General features: G+C 39.1%; 1 protein-coding gene across 2 annotated transcripts; it reads right to left on the bottom strand.

The window, feature by feature from the left end:
• Nucleotides 1-4,435: 4,435 nt before the first annotated feature.
• LOC136239320 (fibroblast growth factor receptor 3-like) lies at nt 4,436-19,576 on the bottom strand. Of its 2 annotated transcripts, none has more exons than XM_066030053.1 (17): nt 19,367-19,573; nt 15,113-15,357; nt 14,997-15,063; nt 9,284-9,506; nt 9,206-9,234; nt 8,827-9,070; nt 8,738-8,778; nt 7,662-7,692; nt 7,491-7,609; nt 7,241-7,319; nt 6,714-6,828; nt 6,514-6,663; nt 6,368-6,469; nt 6,199-6,315; nt 5,325-5,462; nt 5,200-5,275; nt 4,436-4,860 (listed from the first exon to the last, which is right to left on the bottom strand). In XM_066030053.1, exons 1-17 carry the CDS (start codon nt 19,508-19,510, stop codon nt 4,489-4,491), a joined length of 2,292 nt encoding a protein of 763 aa, XP_065886125.1. In that variant the 5' UTR covers nt 19,511-19,573; the 3' UTR covers nt 4,436-4,488. The 2 variants fall into 2 exon arrangements, with proteins under 2 accessions (XP_065886125.1, XP_065886126.1); XM_066030054.1 differs by having other exon boundaries at nt 4,765-4,867; nt 19,367-19,576.
• Between the last annotated feature and the right edge of the window lie 2 nt (nt 19,577-19,578).

The raw sequence follows: 19,578 nt of genomic DNA, 5'->3' as shown, positions 1-19,578 counted from the left end.
AACAAACAATTATTACTGAAATAACTGTGTTACTTTACACAATCATTAATCACAGGCTAATACACCATTCGACACTCTTGATCTCTATACAGTAGATAGTTGATCAAAGCAATGAAAAGCCCAGACAACAACGAGGCCAACCTAAAATCACTGAAGACTCATCCCTCACTTAGTGGACAAAAGAAAAGCCAAAAGATAGCAGCTTCATGATCTAATGATGGGTGTAAAAGTATGCTCAATCTCACAAATGTACTGACCATACACATGACGTGCCATGTTTCTTAAAGACAGAAGATAGGTGGAGTGTTGGAGGGAGCAAGAGGATTAAAATTTTACTGCTGTTCCCTTTTAGAGATAAAATTGTATTGGTAGAGGTCCACAGGAACCTCAGGAACTGTCCTTTACATATAAGGAAGTTACGTAGAGTGTACTTTATATGGAGAGTCCTTTAGGAGAATTCTACTGTACTAACTTATTTTCACCAGCTATTTTAGACTTGCCAATTACAAACTATACCTGTCCATGCAGCTAAGTACATGTTGTTACTGTAAATGTGTGATCATGTGATCATACAGCTTATATACACACTAAACGTGTGTTCTAACTTACTTATACTTGTAATCCAATTTTATGAAATAAACACGTCATCTATCTGACACAATCATATATCATAATTATTGTGATATCTTTAGGGACCCGCCGATTATGCTGGCATAATTTTGAGCATAATAGGTACCTAAAAGCATTGAGCATAATGCCAGCATAATAGGTTAAATATTTGTACGATAGTGTAAATTCTTGCTGGATAAATGACAATTGCAAAATAAGATCGATATACTCTAATAGAGCAGTCAGTAACTCTAATAGAACAATCATCAAACTGACTGTTCTATTAGAGTATATCGATCTTTTCTCTTACATGCAGGCATGCAGCAAGAATTTATTATTTGTGTTCCAGCTACTCATTTTTTTCTTTCTATACGGTGTTAAACTAGTAGCAAAGGATATGAACTAAGGCATGAACATTGAGCATAATCGAGCATAATAGGTAAATATTGAGTATTAATTTAAGCATAATAGGTGAATTTTTGAGCAGTGCAGCATAGCATAATAGGTAAAATTATGAGCATAATCGGCGGGTCCCTAGATATCTTTTAAAAGTGATAACTGATAGTTGGTTTGCTAATTAAGTTATATAGTCATTTCCTAAATCAGTTGGTCCATTATAGAGGGATATTTGTATTAATGTGCATCTATCAGTAATCAGAATATTAGCTAATCCCCACTTCCCAGAAACCATAAAAGGAATTTACAAACCCAAATGGCTTGTCATCACATCACTTATGTAGTTGGGGCTAAGGTAGAACAGAGTGCATTGAGCTAGGTTCCTACAACAATAGCTTCTTATCATCGAATGTGAGGTGAAGGCATAAACTGTGTAACTTACGTGCTAACATGTTAGCTTGCAGGATTACATGATCTATGTAATGTGTATATAATTTATAGCATTTCTTTTGTTACTGGTATAGTGAAGGAGAACTGTACACGTAGCCAGAATTGACTATAATTTTGAAAAACAGGTCATTATACTAAGAACACTTAGCTAACACTTTTCTTGTAACTTCACAGAATTAAATCAACCAAACAGCCATGATTACAATATGTCATTCATTTAGCATCTTATAGACAGGCACCAGACCATGCAGTTGTTTTCCAGCAGGACTGCACGCCACACCCCTACAGAACTGCACGCCATACCCCTACAGGACTGCATGCCATACCCCTACAGGACTCAGGGGCGGATCTAGGATTTATAAAAGGGGGGGGGGGGGGGGGGGCTAATTCAAGGTACTAATCTCTTGGGTAGAGACTGGAACTAGGGGGGTCTGGGGGCATGCCCCCTCCAGGAAAATTTTGAAAAATAGATGCTAAAATACTGCAATTTGGAGACATTTCCACATAAAATTCATAATATTTTCTGCCTGTAGATATTTTATATACTGCCTTTAGATTATAGGTATGGCTCTCTGACTCTGAAGTATTTTGCTGCTAATGGAAAAGTTTTGGTAGGTACAGGCAACCAAGTACATGATGCACCCCTCTCACAATTGCACAACACTGAATAGGTGCATGTTAGAATAATAATATGTTGAAAGTGGAAAATTTTGAAATTTGAGCAATACAAGATTGAATCTGAGAACATTTTCAATGAAAATTGTGTACCTGAATTAAGTATTGTCATACATATTAACTACGTACACAAGTAGATGAATGAAGCCCTTTAAACAGACCAATGCACTTCATTGTATGTATAGGTGCAGGCAGATTTGGAAAAATTCCATAACATAACCAACTACATGTTTCCAGTGAATGTTCTATTAGAGTAGTTAGCTGACTGCTCTATTAGAGTATCTCGATCTTGTACACCTCCAATGCTGATCCGGGTCCTTGTTGCATAAACTTTAGCATAAATCCACTGATAATACCTTGGAAAGATGTTTATAAGGTGGTTTTATGAGTATTTGTATTATTAGTGATCATATAATCATGCTAAGACAAAATTTCATTATAATACTCAGCATATTGATCAAGTAAAGCCTAAATATGAAGGGGGGGGGGGGGGGGGGGGGGGCTTCAGCCCCCAAAGCCCCCCCCCCTCCCCCCCTCGATCCGCCCCTGGGACTGCATGCTATACCCCTACAGGACTGCATACCATACCCTACTTATACTCGCTCCCCTTCACATCAACTACTTCCTCACTCACCAACACAATTTCTCATTATTACAAAATTCCTCTAAAGTATACCTATACAAATATTATGAACTCTTGGTATAAAGTTAGACCAAAATTTCTCATTAGTGAATATATGAGGGGATAACCCTCCTCTGATGAACATTATATAAATTACAAATCTACTAGGATATGACATATTGCAGGCAATTTAATGGCACGGTATCAGAGGAAGGTTATAGAGTTAAAGTTTAGTGGCTTGATTCCCACTGTAGGCAATTTGTTTTTAAATTGCTTTTAGGAACACATCGTTACGAAATGCCTTTGACTGCTCTATTAGGGTATGTTTCTCTCAATCTTTTCAGAAGAATACTTTCAGCAAGATATTCTGAGGGGGGCTTCACCCTCCACCACCTATGGTGAGCCACCCACACCATTTCAAATGCAACAACACAGGCAGAGGAAAAAAAGGGGTGTATAACAGAATTAAGAACAAGCATCTAGTTTGTAGCTAAAACTGAAATACCCAGTATGTGTTCAGCTAACTGTTTAGAGAAGCAATTGGTGTTTAGCACAATGGTAATTTTGTCCCGATCTATTGTATTCCAGTGAAGCAGTGGCGGAGGAAGTAGTTGATATGAGGGGGGGCTCTGTTGAGCTGACCCAGACTTATTTCTATAGTTTGGTAAGGTGAGACCAAAAAAAAAAAAAAAAAAAAAAAAAAAAAGTCACAACCAACTCACAAGAGCTTTGCACCTCACCAGCTACCATTTCTAGCTGATAAACTACATAAAAATCCTTACATAGCTCGCTACACACTGACTACTTTATTAGAGTGACTGCTCTATTAGAGTATCTCGATCTTTATCACGGTTTTCAGCCCCACTCCAAGAAAGATAATTTCGGTGTGATATCATTCTGAGGGGGGGGCTTTAGCCCCCTAGCCCCCCCCTTTCCGCCGCCTATGCAGTGAAGCCATACTTCAAAGAATTTGTTATTGCTACAAAAGTTGTTTACTGCAAACAGTAATACAAGATACTCTAACAGAACAGCAAGTCATTTAGGGAATTTCGAATACATTTCATTTATACAATTGCAAGTACTGAAGGTCCTACAATCTGATTAATGATGTTATAAGAATATTTGAAAAGTAGCAGATGATCGAGTCAAATATGCTCAAAATTTTTTTTTGTTATGCTCTTCAGTGTTCCCGTTATGCTCTTAGGTTAGATTCCTTACAATTATCTTGGAACATTTTAATCAGTGAATGTTCTATTAGACTACAAAGTGACCGTTCTATTGATCAATCATGCTATGTACAATGTTCTATTGCAGTTCCACTGACTGCTCTATTAGGGAGTATCAATCTATAATCACTTAATATGCTAGCATAGCACTCCAGCCTATTACCAGTATGCTTTTTATGCTGGCATATTTGACACAGGCCTATGATTGAGCCTTGACCCTGATCTTGCAGCCATCCAACATAATCAGTGGAGCCCCATAACTCACTACCAAGCTAGCTACCTTAGGGATATACTCATTTTGCTCTCTACTGATTGAGTGTGACTGCTGTGCATAAATGAATATTATTGTTAGCTTAACTTGCAGACACACCGACAATTGCCATTGATGTACTGTGAGCTACAATCCATTTTTAGTCTTGTGATCAGTTTTCTTTGTGTGCAAAAAGGAAACAAGTGATCATTAATTAGAGTAAGACAATAAATTATCACACACACACAGAGACAATACATTCACTCATTGTGTCCTATTGCACTGTAAGGTCGTTGTTTTGTTGATGCACTGCTGGTGTGTCTCTTTACCGCTAGGCTATGTTTACGAGCTGAGTCAGGTTGCTGTGTAAGCTCCACAGTAACACCAGCACTTGCTTGTAATTGTTTAATCCTATCAGATATCGTCAAGGAACGACGCTCATGTGACTTCTTAGTAACATTAGTACGCAGTTCTGGTTTCTTACTATGTAGTGATGTGTCATTGGGGTTGCTATGGATACACAGTCTGTTAGAGTCTATACTACCATTCTGTAAGGGTGTGTCTTGAGGTGCTTTAATTAGAACATCCTGAGCAGTATTCTTCGTTGGTGACAACTGACTGTCCAGTATAACCTATAGACTAGGGGTGACCTATATTCTAATGCTTTAGGACACTATTTGTGGAAGTCATGTTTTCCATATCAGAGTAGTGAGGAATACTGTCATAGAAAGACTTTTTGTTTTGTGTATCATTAACAAGCCTCACCAGCAATTATCTGCTGGCTCAGTGTAAACTATTTTCACTGTGATAAATTAAATATCTACTTGCAGCTTTAAATGTGACTGTTCTATTAGAGTGATTAACTGCACTATTCTATTAGACCATCTTTACTACAATAAACAGTTTACAAATTCTTATCCTCTAGCTGATGAAAAACATGACTTCTACAAAATGGTGGCCTTAACACATACCAGGTGATCCCTCAGCTCGGCAAAGGTTGGTCGTTGTTCTGGTTTGTGTTTAGTACATTGTAGGATAATGGAGTAACTGTAGGGGGCATGGTGTAACCATGACTACAAGGGTCACATGTACTCACATTGCCTTAGGGCAATCCTTTGGTTCAGATAGCTGGAGGTTGTTCTCCTCAATTTCCTTCAGCATGTCACGATTGTCAATCCCTGGATAGGGGGTGCGGCCTAGTGTCATTATCTCCCATAGCAACACACCATAACTCCTGCAAGATCATATGATCTGTAACCACACACCCACATTATAGTCATAAGCATTCACCAGAACCTGCCAAATATAGTAATATCAAAGAAGTGAACATGTGTTCACTCCCAATGGTTTTGTACAGGAACAAGCATGTTTTCATGTTGTAAACATGTTTGCGTGCCTAAATGTATGGGATATTTTTAAAGCCTTATAACTCACTTGTTCTTGCCCAAAGCGGTGTTTAGAGGGCTTCACAGCGCTACTAAATGTTTGGACAGCTGGCCCATGTAACAAGAGTTGTTAACAAGAAACGAAACGAGGGTTCAGGTGAACGCGCGAACAGGCTACAGTTTCACATCAGTTTTCCACAATATAACTATTACTTCTCTACCAATATCAAAGCTATTTTTATCATCCCTTTTACCACATAAAAAATATTAGAGCTAAGAAGAATGGTGCTAACCGCTCTATCACTCTTTAGGGAATCCCCAAGGCCCGTTGGATGATAACCAGCCAATTTTTCATTTTGGGTGCAGAAATGCTATCTGGTGGCACTGCCAAAATTCCGAACAGAACAGTTGGCATATTATAGTGACATGTACAACTTCACTTGGAATAGAATGTCCGGATGCTGATGAAATGTTCCAGCTGTCAACAAATTAAACAGTGAAGCTGTCAGCCTGGAAAAGGGTTACCAGATGGTTTTTTATCACCACTCTACCCCGACACCCTAGCAGGACTCCCAATTTGCTCACCAGACGTCAGTTTTCGTTGTGAACACACAATCAATTAGAGACTCCAATGCCATCCATTTTGCTGGGAGAGGGCGTGGCTTCTTGAAGTCATCCTGATACATTGTAGAGTACAAATGCCTAGTGAAATAGCCAATCATTGCAACAATAGACTAGCCACACCTCCAATTACCTTGACAACCCAAAGTCTGCTATCTTGGCCTCCATTTTATCAGTGTCATCTTCACGGTGAACTAAAATGTTACGAGCTGCCAAGTCCCGGTGGATGAAGTTGCTATAGAAGAAATGAAGTGTAGTACACTACTCTAATTAACGCACAGTTCAGTTGAGAGGTAATCCATCCCATCAGCCACTTGTATGGCAAAGTGAAGTTCTTTCTGTAATGGCATGTGAGGTCTACTCTCATGTAGCACTCCTAGTAGATCCCCTTCGTTCATATACTCTATGATTAGTAGCAAGGGGAAGTCCCTAGTACAATGTTGACATCATTACTACATCATGAAGGGGATATCCCTTACAGAGTACATACAGCAAGGAATTTCACTACTCTGGGGTGGTCACATTTGGCCATCTCTTTTCCTTCTCTCAAGAAGTCTTCGATCTGTTGACCATGTAGTCCCATACGATCGCTCACTAGCAGAGGAAGACATACAAGTGCATTAGCCATGTCCACTACAAGTCCTACAATTCATTTTGGTTTATATTTGGGCAGTTGCTAGGCATAGACCAAAAATATTTTCAAAAGAAACCACAAATCACAGATGGGACTATCACAAACTCTACTTCCTATAATTGCTTGATGGTACCATAAACACTACTTCCTGTACCATAAAGATCTCGGTACACAACATAGCTTCATCACACAGGGCACTGGTAATTATTGATATTTGACATAGCTAAACAGCCAATCAAAACAGTCAGCTCTTAGGGTAAAACAAATGTTATGAGATCATTCCTGCTTGGAAAACATAAATTGTTACCTGTCAGCATAAATGGCAAAGGCTCACAGACATTTTTAAAACTCCAGCAAATATATGCAACTTACATCTCAGCTGCTTCACGGCAACTTTCATTGGTTCACTATTCCTAAATCCTGGTAGGCCAGTTGCCAGTCCCAGGTATACCTATCATGTGAGATCATGTGATGCTCACTAACAGGTCACATCACACATAATAAGGAATCCCTTATCTCTGCAACATGTCAGTATGAACACATGCCAGCAAGCAGAAGATGGAAGTTTACATACACACATGCTGATCTCAGACAAGTTGCAAAGATAAGGAAGATGCTGTACCTCTCCAAAGCATCCCTCCCCCAGTTGCTGATCCATGGTAAGTTTGCCTCGTGAATATTGTAAGTGTTTGACTGCATCTTGCAGCTTCTGATAGTCAGGTGATCTCAGCATGTTGGAGCCTGCAAGCCACACCCACTGAGCCACGCCCACAAAATACATGTACACACTAACCTGTCAAATCACTTTCACTACTATCACTGCCCTAATAATATACATGACATCATTAGGGAAATTACCATGTGCAGTAGGGAAATACCCTGAGTTACATTCATAATTTAAACCCATTAACTGCTGTAACCACTATGTGGCAACATGGCATTATAAATCATGATGGGAATACTAACTTCGCTACAAACTATTTAGTGTGTTTAATAGTTAATAAGATGTGCTAGTGCCAAAATGTACACGCCCATATAAGGGGCTCCCATTTCTGGAATAACTGGATACTTCCCAGACTAGTTTGTGGGTGTTTGTTACTAAAATAGGCAAGTTAAATCATTCTTCAAGTTGAAATCTGTTGTACTACCAAGAAGACACTACTATACATCGATGAGATGGGGGAGACAACCCTTGAGTGTTTTATCCCAGACATGGCATGGTGTACATGACTAGATGTATGCATGTGCAACACCGGAAATAGACAAATCCCAAAGAAGCCAGCTGTGAAAGGATCACACTGTAAATAAAGTTTTATGAGTGTAAGGCTCCTTTGTAGACAGTTGGTTGGGATTCCGTTGTTTGTTCGGGTTGGTTTGTACCACAGTTTAGACTTTGATGAGTAACCTAGTGTCATGTAAACAAAAACAACGCAGTTGAGTTCCTTATTTCATAGCGAGTATTTAGATGTATAGTTACCAAGTAGTTCTGTGTATGGTGAGGGTAATATGATGCAATTTGGTGATTCAGCCCAGGAATTCAGCGGTCAATGGGTATGTTGCACAAAGGTTCTCTCAATTTCTTGCTCAAATAATGGTGCAAGCAGCAGACCTGTAGGAAGAGAGGCCATTATCAATTAAATTGTGGACAGGCAGTTAGTACTCTACATGTGTTAAACCACCATCGATTTTTTTAAATTGAAAAGTTAGCATTTGCAAGTAAACTCGGACTCAAGGCAAGTTGTGAGATGTACTGACTGTTCTATTAGAGTATCCCGACCTTCACGTAGCTACCTGTTCAAAATCACCCCAAAGGGAGACACTATATTGTCTCCTAGCATCAACACAGCAACATCACCACAGCAACAATACCATGAGTGCACTGTTTGGTTCCAACGAAGTAGTACGACGAGCTAAAAGGAGACATGATTATTAGGTCTTGTGAATTACACATCACTTACCTAATTTGGCATGAGGCCGGTTGGCAGTACTTGTATTACGTCGTAATGTACGTCGAGCACCTGTACGAGGGTTGACTTGCCTCATGTGATACAAGTCCAGCAGAATGGAGGTGGGGCTTGGTGTACACATTGTCAGCTGCATCCACTTGCCCTGATCTGATTGGTACAATTGTTCTATCTGCTTGTTTGTGTCTCGCTCATATGGGTGCCACACCCCTCCTTCTGATTCCCATTCCCAGATTGCCTATAAAAACAGTACTTCAAACCACATTCCAAGAATGGGATAAATTCCTGCTCAAGGGACATTTTTTTAAAATCCCAGACACCATAAGTGTAATAAATCCAGGCCCTCAATTATTTAGTATTTCATGCTACATACCGGTAAATCTTGCAGTTCCGTACGCAGCACTGTAACCATGAAAATGTCAAAATAAACCTGCACAAGTCACCCACTAACCTTCTGGTCTGTCCCAAATATTTGGAGTACGTCTGAGTCGTTGTGAAGTCTTGGAGCGTGGGTGAGATCGGGTGAAGCTGCTAAGGTTGTAGTGATGGGATAACTGGGGATCCCCCAAGGTGAAATTTGTGTTCTGGTCAAGAAAGTTCTCCTCAATGCTCTTACGAACGTCATCACAAAAAGCTTGCCATAACCCTGTCTCGTCATGCCACTCCCAGTATACCTGTGTTGGCATAACAACTAGGATCACATGATAGTGTGTGGTGTGGACACCTTGGGACCATCCTCACCATCAAGGTGTCCTATGTACTAAGGGAGCTTAACTAAGTGTATGGATTATGTAGGTGTCCTCAAGTGTCCACATCAACAAGTTACACGTTAACAGTTTACATGTTAACAGATTACACATTAACAGGTTACATGTTAACAAGTTTTGGCAATTAAATTCATCGCTTTGGCAACTGAATTTGTCCTGTTGGCAAATGAATTCGTCGCTTTGGCATGAAATTTCATCTGCGTTATTAAAAACAATAATAATAATAGATGAAAGGTTATTGATTGCACCTGGGGAACTACTGAGAACTGTACGCTATGGCAATAATGGTTAAACAAGTACGCTATGGCAATAATGGTTAAACAAGTACACTATGGCAATAATGGTTAAACAAGTACGCTATGGCAATAATGGTTAAACAAGTACGCTATGGCAATAATGGTTAAACAAGTACGCTATGGAAATAATGGTTAAACAAGTACGCTATGGCAATAATGGTTAAACAAGTACGCTATGGCAATAATGGTTAAACAAGTACGCTATGGCAATAATGGTTAAACAAGTAAGGGTGTTGTTTACATAGTGAGTATCATTTGTAAATGATTTCGTCTGTGATTACATAACAGAAGCAGTGCGCATTAGTATTCTGCGATATGGTGTATTTTAAACTGTTCGATACGATACTGTATCATGATACCATAATAAGTATTGATGGCTAGTTATGACTGGTACTAGCTGGCATATCAGCTAATAGTTGTAACAATATCCTGTATGTTAAAGAACTGACACCGATTCTACATTCACTGCGTGTACAAATTTCTTCTTCAGTGAATGCTGATAATAGGGCTGCACCGATTCTAGTATCGGTATTGGTATCGGGCTGATACTGTTGTTTTCATGAAGTATCGGAATTGGCCATTATAATGTTGCAAATACTGATTCTTATCACGTGCGAGAATAAAAATGTTCGTTTGTACTTGCTCATTTTACTGGACGCCTAAAAGCATCAAGTACACTAATAGCTAACTACCAACAAATTACTGATCTATGCTGAAACCTACGTGTGGAGAAATAGAACAGTCAATAACTCTAATAGAGCAATCAGGTAGAAGTGACTGTTTCAGTATTAGAATATTTTGTTTTTGTAAGCACCATTATGATATTATCTACACTTCTCCAGAATACTGGAATATCCACTGGTTTGCATTTCAGTGACTTCCTTCTTTGTGAATCTTGATTGGCTACTTCATTATAAACATGAACCATACTGAAAACATGTACAAGAATACCATGAAATGCACTATATAATAAATGTGTGTACTATGAAGTAGCTACTTTAAGGAACTTGGTATTGGTACTTGTACTTGCAGATACTTCCCAGCTGAGTACTTGGTATTTGAAGTAATGGTAAAAAGTGGAATAGGTGCAGTGGCGGATCCAGGATGGGGCATTTGGGGCAAATGCCCCCCCCCCCCCCCCCCTTCAAGAAATTGCATACAAGATCGAGATACTCTAATAGAGCAGTCAATTACTCTAATAAAGCAGTCACAATGTTCATGAGGCAGTGTAGCTTACCTATGAAGCTATAAATAGGATTTTATTTTACATAACAGACGTGATATAGTTGGTAAGTATAACTAGCTATTATTGTTGTGACCTTTTTTTTTTTTTTTTTGGTCTTCAACTGGTTTTCACAAGTTTTTTTTGGTCTTCAACTGTTTTTCAGAAAGGTGCCCCCCCTCTTTCCAAACTCTGGATCCGCCCCTGAGGTGCAGCCCTAGCTGATAAACTACAGTATTATACTGATGTGACAATTAGTGATATGATTTTTTTACTAAGGAGAAAAACACAGGTGCTGTTACAAACCACATCTCTACCTGCCTCTATTACACCACCCAGACAATTAGCTACCACAAACATTTTAATGCATGCTCCCACAAAGACAGATTACTCCACATTTTAACGATGGCTATATATACAGCAGTTTGTTTACTGCTTAGTGGTGCATTTGTTTATACTTGAAATGTAACAGCTACTGTTTTCAGAAGACCCAGGTAATAATATTTTAGCCATCACAGTAGCACTTATATATATATATATATATATTTGTATGGCTTCTTGTAAAGTTTCATTTTATAGCACAGGTAAATAGAGAGACTTTCTATTTGAGTATCTAGATCACTGTTACAGTAATAATCACTGACTGTTCTACTAGAAATCTTCGATAGATCGATATTTCCTAAGTACAGTATCGTGATACTTACTTGCTGTATCGATATGTATTGCAGATCTCGTGTGCATAAAATAGAGTGTGACAACTAGTAGTACATCGCCAGTGAGAAGTTGTAACACACTTTGTGTGGTATAATGCGCATTTTTATTAGGGCTCAAACGAATAGCTGATTATTCGTATTAATATTCGTTGGCATAGTATTCGAATAATAAAATTAACCCCCAAATATTCGCACGTGATCGTTATACAATGGCACATGATTAGCTGTAAGCAATTAAGGAAGCGGAGATGATGCTATTGAATGGAAAGAATGGTGGTGAAGAAGCGAACAGTAGAAATAGCATTAGGCAGCCACTAATTGGTGAAGATGTACTAATGCTGTGGCAGATCGCCGTAAGCACAAGACTTCATATGGATTCATGGCTTACTCCAGATACTTCTACTTTGTTATAAACACTTTCCATCACAATATCGCTGCAGTAATCCTTTCAGAAAAGGCACTATGCTACCCTTTTCTTCTCAGTAAGTTATTCATACGAAGCCACAAACTTGTTTGTGGTTCTTTATAGGCTTCTTGGTAGTGACCACCTTAATTACTGGATTGCATTCATAGCAATGAAACCTTACACCGAATATTCGAGTATTCGGACAATAGTTGAGTAAATATTCGAATACAGAAAACTACTATTCGTTTGAGCCTTAATTTTTATGTATAGACAGTAAAGTGATTATATCTTTGTATACATGTAATAGTTGCAACACGGGCATGATGGCTTTGCCTGATACGTATGCCCGACTGCCCGAGGGCCACAGAGCCCAAATGTCCCGTGTCACAGCTAATATGTAACACTTATTAGGCTGATAGCCTGTACAAGGCGATCAATCATCCTAGCCAATGCGAGTGCAGCCACTGGATATATTATATATGTATACCTAAAATCTTCGATTATGGGTCAGCAGCTAGTACATTCTGGTTACGACGAACGGACATATCCTAGAGATATCACAGATAATTTCGGTTACACGAGTTTAATGTGCTATTGAATCATTTATGGACGGAGTTCACTAAAGGCCTAGATAGGTAAGCTTGCTTGTAGAGTGGTTACTCTATGCAGACTGGTAGATGGGGATGTGTCCATATTCGAAAATGTGCGGAAACGATTGGTGAATAAGCTATAACACCTTAGCCCAACATTTTTCAACTCATAGGATGGTGAGGATACCAAAATGCTTTTCGTATGAGTGGTTTTCATGGCGAAATCTGATCATGTGAGTATTAATCAATCCCCACAATCGATTTCGACCTTAATGTCTATATAATCACTGCTCAGTTGTAGCCTGGGCTACATTTCATATGTAGCCCAGCTAGCTGGGTAGCCGAATCAGCTAGCCCAATGAAATGTAGCCCAGCTAGCTGGGCGCGGCTTCTTTGATCTGAGGTGTAAAAGTGTTACATGCCTACACATTACACAAATACAATGATTACATGTATACAAGAGTAACTGTTATTCCTCGTGCTCAGTGCCTGTGCCAGTCTCAGTTTCTGTATCAGAACGGTGTTTGTATCCACAGGGACATCATTGTACACTTACCTTCGGTCTATGCAGGAATCATAAAATTGTTTGGTGTGCTCAACATAGCCATGACAATCTAACCGTGTAACGGTAAGTATCCCTTCATCTACTGAACGTAATGACTCTGTTGACACTGTGTTGCTGCTTGACATGATGCTTCAACTTGGAAATTATTTCTTCCACAGGGCTATAAGGTGTGGCAAGTACCTGGTTGTGTAAGGAGACCTGTCGAACTACAACTCCACATCAGTTGTCTTGTGAAATTTCACATTGTCCATTATGATGGTATGTGGAGTGTTGTCAACGATTATATTCAACTCATCCAGAAACTCCATGAGTTTTGGAGCATTGTGTGGATCTAGTTGGACGAGATGATGTAATAAGCCATTACTGGTCAGTGCTATCATCACTGATGTGCTCCCTCCACGTGATGCTAGTAAGGAGACTGTGGCACGCCATCCTATAATGTTCCTGCCTCGATGTCAAGATTGAACCTAAAAATATAGTACTTTCCCAGTGTCATTGCCTTATATAGTTGATGGTGTGTTCCTGGCGATTGGGATGATGTTGGGGTTCTTCATGGACATTTTGTTCCTTTTCAAGATTTGATTGATGGTGGTTAGGTTGATGGATAGTTTTAAAACAAAGTGCCATTGCAACTTATTATTCTTTGTTGTTTTTAACGTTGCATCATTCTGTACTTTGACCATGTTGACCAATTACCTTTTCTTGTCCACAAGTTAACATCCTCTTGCGGTTAGACTTCTTTGATAGTAAATGCATTCGGTTCTGCTTACGGAAAACTGATATTATTGAGGAAATGTTGGTCCTAGATACGCCCCCCAATGTGCTGGCCACTTCCGTATGAGTCTTGTTCTGGTCAACAATTAGTTTCCGGTAATTCCTAAGTACTGACATTCTGTTCACTAATTGGTCTATACAACAAACTAGTAACTGGCCACAGAGTAGAACGTTGCTAAGGACAAAAGACTGAACAGAGACAAGTTAACTTTGTTTCCTGCTTATTTCCTAGCAAATAGGATAAGGTGATTCTTTCAGAGTGGGTTATTTTCAAGACGCCTTGAAAATGACAAAATTTTATGCCAAAGTGACGAATTCAATTGCCAATGGGACAAAGTCATTTGCCAAAACCTTCAACAGGTTACATGTTAACAGGTTACATGTCAACAGGTTACATGTTAACAGGTGACATGTTAACAGGTGACACATTACAAGTTACATGTTAACAGGTGACACATTACAAGTTACATGTTAACAGGTGACACATTACAAGTTACATGTTAACAGGTTACACGTTAACAGGTGACATGTTAACAGGTGACACATTACAAGTTACATGTTAACAGGTTACACGTTAACAGGTGACATGTTAACAGGTGACACATTACAAGTTACATGTTAACAGGTGACACATTACAAGTTACATGTTAACAGGTTACATGTTAACAGGTGACATGTTAACAGGTGACACATTACAAGTTACATGTTAACAGGTGACACATTACAAGTTACATGTTAACAGGTTACATGTTAACAGGTGACACATTACAAGTTACATGTCAACAGGTTACACTTTACAAGTTACACGTTAAAAGGTTACACACAGCTTACCATTTCTAGTTTATATTCAATCTTGAAGTAGTCACAAATTGTGTCCAACCATTGCTCTAACTCTATTCTAAATAATGAGTGCCATTAAAAAGTAATGATACATGGCAACCACTCACTTGTTGTCATAGCAACACATGATGCTCTTCTTGTGCTGTGTCAAGGTCATGCCAAAGGCATACTTGTCAGGATTCTCCACCATTTTAGTGATGAGAAGTACGGAGTCACCTTCAATATCCTGATCAATCTTAAATGATTTAACTGCCGAAGACTTGTCCTTATGGTTGTCAAGGTAAAACTGAAACTCCAAACACACTTCCTCTTGATAGAGCACACCCCAACATCGCTGCATGCACCCTCGTCCCTACAATAAACAATTGTGACATTACAATATAAGGTCATGTGATACTGAAAGCTATAACAATATTACAGAAGGATTAATCACAACAATTAATATTATCCATTAACTCTATTGATGATATTATATATGTGACTGGATTTTGGAAAAACGATCCAAATTGCACATTAGAAGTTTTGAGATAAATGGTTTTAAAGAATTGAAGCCAGCATAACTCTCCAAGGATAGCAAGCACGCATATGAAATTTACACAAAAGATGCATCAATCTGTTACCTTTCAGGCCACTTCCAGTACTTGTAGCTGCTTGTACAGTTTCCCGCCAAATAAGATAGAAAATCTGAGCAGTTGGACGAGCGAAGTAGTATCACGAGTGCTCACAAAGGGGTGGAGGCTGGGGGGTGGCGGGGAGGGAAAAAGATAGGCCTCAAAATGGAGGCAGACCACGATTGGAGTCCAGACACGAGATTACAGGGCTGTGTTGGCTCCTCAGTGGCTGATATGTAGCAAAATCTACAGAGAACACGTCTGGCCAACATTATAAGTCTGTCCACCAGTAAACCACTGATTCTTGCCAAGCCAGGTCCTTCACAAGGCCTGAAACCGCCATTTGGGCACTCCACACCACCCAGAAAAGACGTCTACTAAAACCAGCCTCGTGTAGTTTGAGTAGTGCTGAGGGTCAAAACTTGTAGTACGATAGTGTAGCCATCCACTGGTGGTGTTAGTTTGATTTTGCCTGATGTGCGATTAGGTTCAGTTCTGTAAAATCTGGTCACATATACACAATCAGAGAAGGTATGAAATGCACAAGAACAATGATCAGCATACATGCTTTAATTTGTAAGAGACATCACAATGTGGCTGAGCATTACATAATATACAGTAAAAAGAAGAGCAGAGGGGTGTGGTACCCTAACCCAGTTTATGTTAGAGTTAAAGCACCGCCACGCGTGTGTACGGAAAATACAGTATGAGGGTGTGTGTCGAGAAGCTAATACAGCACGAGGCGAAGCCAAGTGCTGTATTTGCCTTGAGACACCCCCTGAGTACTGTATTTTTCGTACACACAAGCAAGGCGGTGCTTTAAGTGTTATATTGTACTTCCTGGTCGTCTGGCTTGGAGCGATTTTCTCTGCACCCAAACCGCTGCGATTTTCGGTGATAAGGTTATCAGTAAGTGTTTAATTAATCTATTTTTAGTCGTAGAACAAACTAATAGGATTAGTTTGGCTAGTTTTAGCGATTTACAATGTCACGCACGTGATCAATTGTGCTATCTTAGTGGAGTTGTGTTTAAAGTTTCATGATCAGACGATCAGTAAGTGTTTATACAATCTATTCCTAGCTGTAAAACGAACTCATAGGCTGGTTTTAGCGATTTACAGTGTGTTGTTTACGTAACATTCCACAAATAAATTCTCTGCATAAGTGTACTGTATTTGCCCAATTAAGCGTATAACTGTACTGTATGACTCATACAGTACAGTTATACAGTTGATTAGTACTGTATGGAGAATACGATACGTGGCATTGCTTTGATCCTCCCACGCAAAGTACAATTGTGTTCTGGTATACTGTCCAGTATAATTGTGATCTTGTGAGAGGTGTAAATTCAAATAGTATTCCCAGTACATGACTAACTGGTCAACCTGACGTATATCTCACACTCTTTTAGTGCTATATTTTTCAGATAGAACGAGCAAAGCAGTGTGCTTTAAACGATTTAATGAAGTACTAAGTTTGAGCTGGAGCTCAAGTGAAGCATACACGAAACTATTCATAAGAAACAACCAACTTCGCTCTGGATAAGGCTATACATTGAAAATGCTTTTTCTCCAGTTAATTATCCTTGTCGTCTCAATTTTAGGGTGGGGTGCTGCATAAAGAATTGTTTTCATGCACACAGTGCACCTTGTATAATAACACTGTGGTTGTGCAAACTGTTCTGTATAACAAATATAGCAATATTTTCACTTTGATTTTTCACTTTGATCTTTCACTCTAAAGTTCTTTGAATGATGAAAGTTTGACATGACTAACGTTGGATGAATTTGGTAAACTGCTCTCCAATTAGTTAATATTGTTCAGTTTGTAACATAGCTAATTTGATCCCAGGCTTAGATTATGTGACAGACAATATATGTTGAGCATATCAAATTTATATGAACACAGGATGATGACATACAAATACTGCATAAATGTTACAGTATCTCTTAATTAATTAACCCTTCGAAGCCTGAATTAATTTTGAAAATGAAATAATGCGTAAGTGTGTACTGTAGGCAGAGCGCCAGACTACTATTACTGCGCAACGGGATCTTATACATGAAACAAAACTTTATTTCAAGCACTACAAGAACATGTAAACAGTTTTACACAACACTAAAGAGTACTTTTGATACGAAGCGGTGAACGGCAGACATCGTCTTCACCGGAACTGAACGGCATTTTCATTGTTACGAGTGTCCATTAAAAAATCACATGATCTTTTGTATACTACTCGACTCAGTAGCGCATGAGGATTCTAATGGTACTTAGTTTAAGGCCATAGCATAAAGTATGGCGAAGATATGACTCGATTAGTGAACCAGTGTACACCCATGGCGGACATTTTGTGAAGAAGGCTCTTTTCCAAGTGGTGTGATGAACGGCGTTCTACTCAAATTCTTCGATGCTTGGTGCTATTTTATTGGGACGTTCATGGTAAGTAACGCGGTGGCTGTGGGATCTTTTTGTTGTTAATACCTGAGAAGTTATTTGAGGCATGCGTCAAAGCCTAAATATAGGCTTACTGGATTCGAAGGGTTAAGGTTGGTTGGGTTAGTTCATAGGTAAATATGGTTAGCATTAGTAAGATTGTACTTTTAGTGGGTTATTGGTTGTAAGGTTTGGTCTACATGATGATAGCCATCCCTTATAAGGGAGAAGAACATATAGAACATTCAAACAAGCAACATGAATCCATCACATATGGTGGGGCTCACCCTGAGGACACCTTGTCAGATAATGTACTAAGGGACCTTAACTAAGTATCTGGTATCCTCAAGTGTACACATTCCACATTAACAGGTTACACAACTGACAAGACAATTTGGCAGCAACCTGTCAAATGTTTAGTAACAAAACAACCATAGGACTTGTGTTGGATGTGTCCGTAAAAATATTTCCTAACTATAGTTCCTCATACTAGCTGTGATGTCAGGTGATTGGTAGTTGCTATGTCACCATTCAAACCTCATCAATACCTCCACCCACTAGAAGGATAACTAACAAGTATCAGCTAGAAATAATTTTAGCACTTCATCATTTGGTTTAGACTGCACAGTGTAACAAGGAAGCCATTGAAAAGTACAGAAAGGCCAGTATCATTCACAAACTAGCACCACAAAACACTTACCACACTAACTGATACCCAGAGGATCTGGTTAGTGATTTCACAGTTTGGTTAGCAAGTACACACGACAGTTGTTAATGTTGTTTACACAGTACACAAGAGACTGGCCAAGCGTAGCACTACTACTCCAAACATGGTGCACAGCTAAGGTGGGACCACTTCATAGCTAGCCTATTGGAAAATATCCTTCATTCCTTCTACTGCTACCCCCACACACAAGCAACTGATGAGCTTTTGTAATACCACTGACATTGCTAGCCTACAGAATGGCTTAGTCTTTACACAGATAAGCATTTACTGTAGGAAGGCCACTAAATCAATGGAGTAGCTACACACAAAACATGAATACTAAAAGTATTTGCACAAATATAATTCCTAAACCACTGACTACACAGTCCTGGATACCAGTCATCTATGGCTGTAATAAACAGTGTGTTAATATATTAATGGCTTCATATATCCCCAGAGCAAAAGCCCCAGCACCATGGCGGGTAAACAACTATAGTTATGGGATAGTGTCATTATCACATTATTACTGACATTATCACCAGTGTATACCAGACAATATATCACATTTGTAAATTGGTAGATTATCAAAGCAAGCGACAAAAGATACTTACAGCTGATCGATGCAGAAATCGCGTTTTCTTCGAAGTCGGTGCCATAAGCCATCCTTCCTTTAATATTATACCACCGCTACTAGAACTACTACGGCGACCTTGGGACGGGAACGATGACGATTTGCTCCTTGGAATAGCAGACATTGGACAAGCCAGCAAGTCCTATGATAATACAAATAACGATAGTCGATTAAAAATGTTTATTTTATCGA

Source organism: Dysidea avara, chromosome 11 (genome assembly GCF_963678975.1).
Source record: "Dysidea avara chromosome 11, odDysAvar1.4, whole genome shotgun sequence".
Taxonomy (NCBI): Eukaryota; Metazoa; Porifera; class Demospongiae; order Dictyoceratida; family Dysideidae; genus Dysidea; species Dysidea avara.
The sequence above is the reverse complement of the archived record's forward strand: the minus strand, read 5'-3'. Positions and strand labels throughout refer to the sequence as shown.

What these genes read in the sequence shown, in the direction of transcription:
- LOC136239320 (XM_066030053.1), bottom strand. Translation starts at nt 19,510, where the DNA reads ATGTCTGCTATTCCAAGGAGCAAATCGTCATCGTTCCCGTCCCAAGGT. An exon ending in GATTTCTGCATCGATCAGCT is followed by an intron (nt 15,358 to 19,366) that starts GTAAGTATCTTT and finishes TGTTTATTGTAG; the next exon opens with GGACGAGGGTGCATGCAGCG. An exon ending in GATTACCTCTCAACTGAACT is followed by an intron (nt 6,470 to 6,513) that starts GTGCGTTAATTA and finishes TTTCTTCTATAG; the next exon opens with CAACTTCATCCACCGGGACT.